General features: G+C 43.3%; 1 protein-coding gene across 1 annotated transcript; it reads right to left on the reverse strand.

The window, feature by feature from the left end:
• Positions 1-3168: 3168 nt before the first annotated feature.
• On the reverse strand, positions 3169-7681 carry LOC147421645 (pentatricopeptide repeat-containing protein At1g11290, chloroplastic-like). The gene is made up of 2 exons (XM_086502706.1): positions 6980-7681; positions 3169-6856 (listed from the first exon to the last, which is right to left on the reverse strand). Exons 1-2 carry the CDS (start codon positions 7057-7059, stop codon positions 4360-4362), a joined length of 2577 nt encoding a protein of 858 aa, XP_086358832.1. The 5' UTR covers positions 7060-7681; the 3' UTR covers positions 3169-4359.
• Positions 7682-8280: the final 599 nt, after the last annotated feature.

The following is an 8280-nucleotide window of genomic DNA, read 5'->3' on the forward strand; positions in this document are numbered from 1 at the left end:
CCCCAGTAGGCGAGGCCCAAAGCCTAGAGCTTCCATGACGGCTTCTATATATGTCCATTTTATTCTGTCATAAGCCTTGTCCAGGTCCAATTGCAGCAGAATGCACTCCTGCTTTGTGATAATTGCGTATTCAATGCCCACCATTGCTCCCAAGATGTTATCGTATATGGACCTTCCTTTGATGAACCCATGTTGATGGGGAGAGATGATCTTGGTTAGTAAGGGAACTACTATGAGGGCTACTGCTTTAGCTATAATTTTGTAGGCCACCGACATCATCGTTATAGGGTGCCAATGTTTCAGTTGAGAACAACAGATCTGTTTTAGGATGGGTTTGATAAGTCCTCTCTTTACAATTACCTCCAACGACCCTTCGACCATGGCTTTATTGGCCAATCTTGTGATTGGGGCCTTGAGATCATCCCAAAATTCTCTATAGAATTCCACCGTCATCCCATCCCAACCAGGGGACTTTTCCTTGCCAAGGGCTTACAATGCTAGTGAACATTCGTCTTCGGAGAATGCTCGTTCCAAGCCGTTCGTTAGCTTCTGAGTGGGGAATTTCCTTCTTGACACTCTGAGGTAAGGTCCCTCTGGCTTCTTCCACTTCTTGGGACTGGATCTCTGGCCGTCCAATGATTTGACTAAGATAGCTCAACATCAGACCAGCCATCTCATCCTGGTTATGAATTTCCGTCTCTTTCTCATCATAGAGCGAGCGGACGTGGGCCGTGATCTTCTTGATTTTTAAAGCCCTAAAAAACTGAGCTTGATTGGAGGCTTCAAGTTGAAGAAAAGTCTCCCTGGAGAGAAATCTTGCCTTTCTGATATCTTCTGGCTGCTCATTAGCAAGGTTAAATTTGGCTTCGAGCCATCGTTTGTGCTCCTCCTCAGTAGCATGCCCATTGGATTTTATGGAGGTAAGCAATTGTACCTCCGCTGTCAGATGCAGAATGTGTACCTCCCTAGCTTCCTTGATTCGGGGGCCCGAGGTTTTGATTGCTTTCTGGATGCTCAGAGCAAAGAGGTCCCACACATTGTGTTTGTTGAGGTCGACATCTTTTTTGAGCTTACCCAGTGCTTTCTTGGTTAAAATCCTGAAAAGAGGGTCTTTGAATAGGTGTGCCCTTGTTACTAACATTTTTTTTCACCTCTTGGGGTCTGCTCCTCCCCTTTATTCTTTTTAAAATGTATGTGCAGAGGAATATGATCCGAAAGGCTTTTTGTTGGGACTACCTTCATCTCCATCAACGGCGGTATCCAGTCAGCTTGGTGTGAGCAATAGCATCTGTCCAACCTAGAGGCAGTGCGGGCATACTAGAGGCTTGTGTAGGTGAAACCAGGCGTGTTGTTCCATGGGCCGACTTCCCATAAATCAATTATCGCCCACTTTTCGCACAAACTTTTCCATTTAGACCTTTCCGAGCCAGCCAACATACTGGAGGATCTTGTTCTATCCCTACTCTTTTCTACCATATTGAAGTCGCCAACCAACAGCCGCTCCCTTTCAATAGGAGTATCTCTAAGATGCATCCACAATTTAGCTCTTTCTTTTGCATTGCATGGGCCGTACACATTCACAATGGTGAAGGGATGCCCTTCCCATGTGATTCTAATCCCCAGGATTCTGCTGGATGGGTGGTTAAGAACCAACTTTTTCTCCAATTCTCTATCTGCAATGCTGAGGACACCACTGAAACCGTTACTTCCTTCTCCATAGAATACCACTTTTTTTCCTAGCACATGCTTTCTCTTGCTATGGGCATCTAAGTGGTGTTCCTGGATGGCCTAGCAGTTGACTGTCTTCTCCTTTTTTATTTCCTCCCAGAATAGGGTACTCTTTTTATAGGTTTTCAACCCCTTTACGTTCCAAGATTAGATAGTGAGAGACTCCATCATAAATGAGGGGTTCATAGGGATAGAGGAACGAATTCTTCAGCATCTGAATCATCCCCCCCCCCCCCCCCCCCTTGGTCTCAGGAGAATGCGGGGGTTCCAAGTCAGGGGATTTCTTTTCTTGCAACGCTGCAAATGGATTGTGCAGTGGGACAGTGAACCCTCCTCCTTTCGAAGGGTGGAGGATGTATTAGATCCTTTCACCTCAAGTGTTCTCACGACTTGAAGCACTTCGGAGTCTCTTGCCACTGCCTGCACTCTTCTGGCTCTTTTCAGACCGGGAACTTGGACAGCCGTCACCGTTGTCATTGTCATAAATTTGGGGGTAGCAGCGAGAGTAACGATCCTATTATTATTGTCTCCACCTTCGGAAATTCGTTGTATGCGCCTTCGTTACTGCCTCCTTGCTTCTCTAGTCCTTCCATTAGAGATTCCATTTTACTGGGGACCTGCTGCAGGAGCTGCGGTATCATTAGACCTCAAGGGGCAGTCCTTGGCGAAGTGTCCAAAGTTGTTGCATTCAAAACATGTTCGAATAGTAACTAGCGCAACTCCAACATTGATAACCATGCTTTTAGGTGGCGTTTTAGACACATCCCAGCCTATACAAACCCTATTTGAGGTTCTGCCAAACCCTCTCTTGCTAGGTATAAATAAGGGAGTGCCCAGTTGACTAGCAAGCATCCTGAGATTTTTCCACAGCTAGCTAGGCAACCCCATAAACTCAACCCAAACTGGATGAAACCCTTGTAGAGATTCAGCTGAGTTGAACACTGGCTTCCAAAACACCACACAAACCATAGTGCTATTAAATACTAGGGGTCCTTTGCCAAGGATCTTTTCCACATCGGAGGCCTCTTTGAATCTCACTGAACAAAAATCTTTAGCTAGGTAGAGAGTACTTTCGACTGCTCCTCCATGACCAACAATTTGAGGGCTCTGAAACCATTGAATGATCTCAAACCTGTTTGGGATTCTTCCACTGAACCCAAATACAAGCGTTAGTTTAGCTTGCTTGGCTAACTGTTTTTTGATAAGTGTTGGTGGAATCGCTTAGTTTTAAACACCTTAGTTTTCAAGCAAGACAAAATGCAAACATATGGTCTTGCTCTGTAACGTTCTTACTTTTGACCATATCAACGTAGACTCTTTAGTTTTAGGTGAGCTTTTTCATCTCAAAATGGAAGCAAACTGGAAGCCTCTGTAACATAATCTCCACTCTTTATCTAAAAAACCACTTAGTCATACAATCTCTAAATGTCTCCAAGTTCATGACAAAAGCTTCATGACTTTGCACATACTTTGCCTTCAAGAACAAAATTATATCCTCACACTACTATAGGATTGTCTAATTATAATCACATTTATTTGGCAGGCCCCGCAGGACTTTCCCTTTTCTCATCACAAACAAGTTTAAACATGCACAGGAGTTTCACTTTTTCTCATCACATACAGGTTTAACCATGCAACACCATAGCATTATTTCCACAAATGCAATATAAACTAAAAGTACCGTTGCCACTGCAAAAAACACAAGCACATTTCCAATGATTACATTTACAGAACATCATTTCTGCGTTCAAAACGTCAAATAGACAGCAGCCAAACTACTATCCATGCATTTTTCCTAGAAAGACGAGGACTGGCTTTTCAGGCATGCTTTGATCTTCATCCATTACAGGACAAGGCCTGGTGCTAGCGTTCGGTGTTCTCCAAGCATTGGTGAAGGGCCCAATTTGAGAGTACATTGTGGAAGGAGCGGGACACCACAAACTTGTGAAAAGCCAAAACCTGCAGTTGCCCATTACCTAATATTGAAGCTGACCACTGGTGCATCTGAAAGGAGAGTATAAGGTTTGTAAGAAACATTTTCTGCACATGATGCAGTGTCGCTAAGAAGCCTGCGACAAAGTTGTCACCCTTTACGCGCCAGTGTTAGTGACATAGTCTGAAGAGGGCCATCGCTCGAGCCTTGCTTGGGTTGACGAGTGCTCTTATCAGTTGCTTCAAAACAACCACAGGCTTCAGCAATGCAAATAATCATCTGCAGGCCTTCGAGTCCCTGCCACTGCATGTACAGAGGTGAAAGCTTGCGTGTACCTGCTGTAAACATTGCCCTCTCTACAAACATTTCTCTACAGAGGTTTTTGTTAAGTTTGTTGATTCTTCATCCATTCCCCACAAGGAGAGATCTGTATATGAATTGAAGGGACGCACCTGTATTGCACTTGCAACAAGGACTAACCTTCAACCCAGACCTAAACACGAGTAATGGGGCCGCAGGCTATGATGCACATCACACATTTTTGTGCAAAAGTCTCCTCGAGTTTCCCAACAGGGCACAAGCATACATAATCCTCACCTCTCCCTCAGCAAGTTTCCCAGCACCCTCTTCTATACTGCTATAAGCTTTAGTTCAAAACAACGCAACGCTGCATGCCTGAGCCGATGCTGGGCAAATGCTCAACAGTCCATGGAGTGACAGTCAAAATACTCTTTGCAAGAGCACTCCCCATCCTTAAAATGATGAACACAAAAAGCATCATTCACTACGATTTCCCGTAATTCCAACCTTGATATGAACTTAGTGGCATGATGACAATCATCACACATCCTAAGGTTTTTTGATACACGAATGGTTGAGCCTACAGGTGTAGATATGAGCCCAAAGACAATGGCCAATTTTTCACAATGTCCTAGAAGATTATCTTCATCAGTGTTTTTTGCAGCATCTACAAGAGTACTGTTGGCTGAAATTTTGAGGGAGGGGAAGGTCATGCATCCTTCCTCTTTCATATGTGATGTAATATCCTTTATTTTTGCGTATATTTTAGAACTACAAGGATGAGTCTTATCTCCAACAACAAAATCATGCACAACATTATTCACCTCAATAAAAGCCTTAGCTGGCTTCTTCCATGCACATACGTCACCCCTCCACTTTGAAACTTTCTCTGCCTCTTCTTTCATACCAGCTTGCCAGTACAAGGTTTCCATGATTACAAAAGCTGTTGCATTTGCTGGATTCAACTTGATAATATTGTTGAAGCAACGCCTACCCACATTCACATCTGCATGAACCCTGCAAGAACCAAGCAGGGACAACCACCCAGCCTCTTCGGTGCCATCCGGAAGACACTCAATTAAGTCCTCCGCCTCATTCAAAAATCCTGCACGACCCACACAATCAACGATGGAAACAGAAAGCTTCGTTGTTGGGGCTATACCATAGTCTCTTATGAGTGACTTAAACTGAGAGAGGCCTTCATCTGCGAGGCCCAAACGGCTGCAGGCAGCAAGAAGACACAGGTAAGTTACGTCATCTGGCACGAACCCCGCCTTCTGCATGGCCTTAAAGTACGCATAGGCTTTGTTGTAATTACTATGTTGAGAGCACCCTCCAATAACAATGTTCCATACTGCAACATCTTTTTTCGGCAAACTTTCAAAAAGCACATGCGCATCTTGAAGAGTCCCACACTTACCATACATATCAATCAAGGTGCTCCCAACCTGTAAGTCTGACAGCAACCCATGACGGATTATGTGCGCATGAACCCTTCTGCCTTGCTCTAAAGCGCACACACATGAGCAAGCTTTTAAGACGTACATAACTGTTATCTTGTTTGGTTCAATGCCTTTTTGCTGCAGTTGACAAAAGATTTGAAGAGCTTCCTGGCCAAGCCCATGCTGAGCATATCCTCCAATCATGGCATTCCACAATGACACGTCACATTTCACAGACATGTCAAATACAGAGCAAGCCTGATCCAGCTCCCCACATTTGCAGTACATGTCAACAAGCGTACTATTGAGAAAAACATTCGAATCAAGACCGCAGGCAACAACAAAAGAATGAACCCTTTTGCCTTCCTCAAAATGGGCTATATTAGTGCATGCCTTCAGAACACTGTTATATGTGATTTCATTGGGTATGACACTGTCATGCTGCATTTTGAAGAAAAGCTCCAGAGCCTGATGACCGTGCCCAGCATTTCCATATGCTGCAATTAGGGTGCTCCATAATACAACATCAGGTGTCTCAATCTTTTCAAACGCAACGGTTGCATCCTGCATGCTTCCACAGTTAGCGTACATGTCAATTAGGGTATTGCACACTGAAAAATCATTATTTAGCCCATACTCAATGACAAGAGTGTGGATGTGCTCTCCTACATTCAAGGCTTGTAAGACCATGCACGCTTTGAGTACAAAAACAAAACTAACGTGGCTTAATGCGACATTATGTGCTTGCATCTGCTTGAACACTTCTAGTGCCTCCTGGCTGTAACCAAGCTGACTGTAGCCTGCAAGAAGAGCATTCCATGCGACGACATCGTGTTGCATCAATCTGTTAAATGTTAGAGCTGCCTCCTGGAGGCTTCCACACTTGGCATACATATCAACAATCGTGTTTCCTACAAAAGTAGACGCCTCCCAGCCACTTTCAATTATGTGTGCATGTATCAACTTGCCTTCCTCTAAAGCAGCTGCTCCTGCACATGCTTTAAGAGCTGCCATAAACACCGGACCATCAAGTCCTATGTTTAAGCTTTGAAGCTGATGGTAAAGTCGAATAGCCTCATGGTTCTCACCATGGGTGGCATGAGCTGAAATGATTGCAGTCCATGAAACTAGATCAGGTTCAAGCAAACCATCAAACACTTCATGGGCTTCTACGAGGTTGCCATGTGAAGCATACAATTGGATAAACTGACTTCCCAATAAGACATCAGACGCCAACCCACATCTCTTTGCATAACTGTGTATTTCTCTTCCTCTCCCCAAATCCCTCTCAGTAATACATCTACGCGAAAGGTGGTATAGAATGCCATGCTGATTGCCATGAACTGCTCCACAGTCCAGATTGCTTAACAATTCGTCGTATGAAAATGTTTCCAGCGGTTGCATTTTAAAGGATGGAGGTGCAGTTATGGGCAAACTGTGAGTGGTTGGCGACCTGCATGACCATGTGAAAAGATCCACAGTTAAACTAGACCCTCTTATAGCTTTTGCTGTTGAGTTTATCAATTGAGCTACTACGGAAATCTTATTGAAAATTGCTCATCACATCCTTCATTACCTCAAAAGAACCCGAGTTTCTGTACTCCCAATGGATGTTCCGGGATCCCATGAAGCTGCTTGTGTCATGATCTGGGCCATCTCAGGATTTCTTCAGGCTTCCTATCTCATTAGCAAAAACTTCATACACAATCTGGCATTAGCATGAAAGAAGAGTATGTACTGTACGTCTTCTTCTTCTTCTTCTTCTCTCTCTCTCTCTCTCTCTCTCTCTCTCTCTCTCTCTCTCTCTGGGTGTACACGCGTCACATGGAGACTCTTAAAATTTTGGCTATAACCTGCCTGTGTTCTCGTGAGTGCTGTAAAAACCAGACTTGAAGAAAACACATTGGGGCACCCCCCCCCAAGAAGGCCAACATGCCAATGATACCCTATCAAATTTTGTTCAAGGGCGATGTCAGCATCTATTGGCCTGGTTGTGTGTGTGTGTGTAGCGTGTTGGAACCTGCCTGCACGCAGTCCTCTGCCTGCGAGGAAGCAAGCTTGCGAGTGCCTCGCCTCTGCCGCGCTGCCGCCTCTGGAGGTTCTGCACAAGCTTGGGTGTGTGTGCGCGAGGGTGTAGCGTTAAGCAATCTGCGGTCTTTGGAATCTCTAGGAGGGTGTGTGTGTGTGTGTGCGCGCGCGAGAGAGAGAGAGAGAGAGAGAGAGAGAGAGAGAGAGAGCGATTGCGCGTCACAGCCCTGTCTATAGTCTTGCGAAAACCTCTTCTTGAGTGATTGGGTTGATTTGAGCTTTTGTGATTTAATTTCAGCAATAGGTAATTGGAAGTAAGGATTTGAGAGGGTTTGATGTATATACTTTTGTGGTTCCCGCACAGAGGTAGACGTTACTAAAACAAGATGAGGAGGCCTGCTAAGTTAAAAGAGGGATGAGATTTATAAAGAGTAAGTTTAAATGAGTGACTATAATCAAATGGAATTTTTGTTGTGTTTTAATATAAAATTATATTATCTATTATACAGATATAATCACAAATGTTTTATATATTACAAAAAGCTCCATTTTAATAACAAGGTGAAAGATACACATTTCATATTATTATTTGATTTTTTTTAAAAATGCATGATATTATTTATTATATATATATATATATTATACATACATAATTATGAATGATTTATATATTAGAAAAAGGCTCCACTTAAATTATAAGGTGCAAGGTGCACATTGGAAAGCAAAATCAAATGAAAAGGAAATAAAATAAAAATAAAAAGACACGTTGAAAAACTAAAGCAAAAAATATTTTAACGTTTTCGTAAAAAAAGATAAATTTAATAAGCATAGAGAATAATTTAAAATTTT

This window comes from Adiantum capillus-veneris, chromosome 27, assembly GCF_014529385.1.
Source record: "Adiantum capillus-veneris isolate H3 chromosome 27, ASM1452938v2, whole genome shotgun sequence".
NCBI classification, from domain to species: domain Eukaryota; kingdom Viridiplantae; phylum Streptophyta; class Polypodiopsida; order Polypodiales; family Pteridaceae; genus Adiantum; species Adiantum capillus-veneris.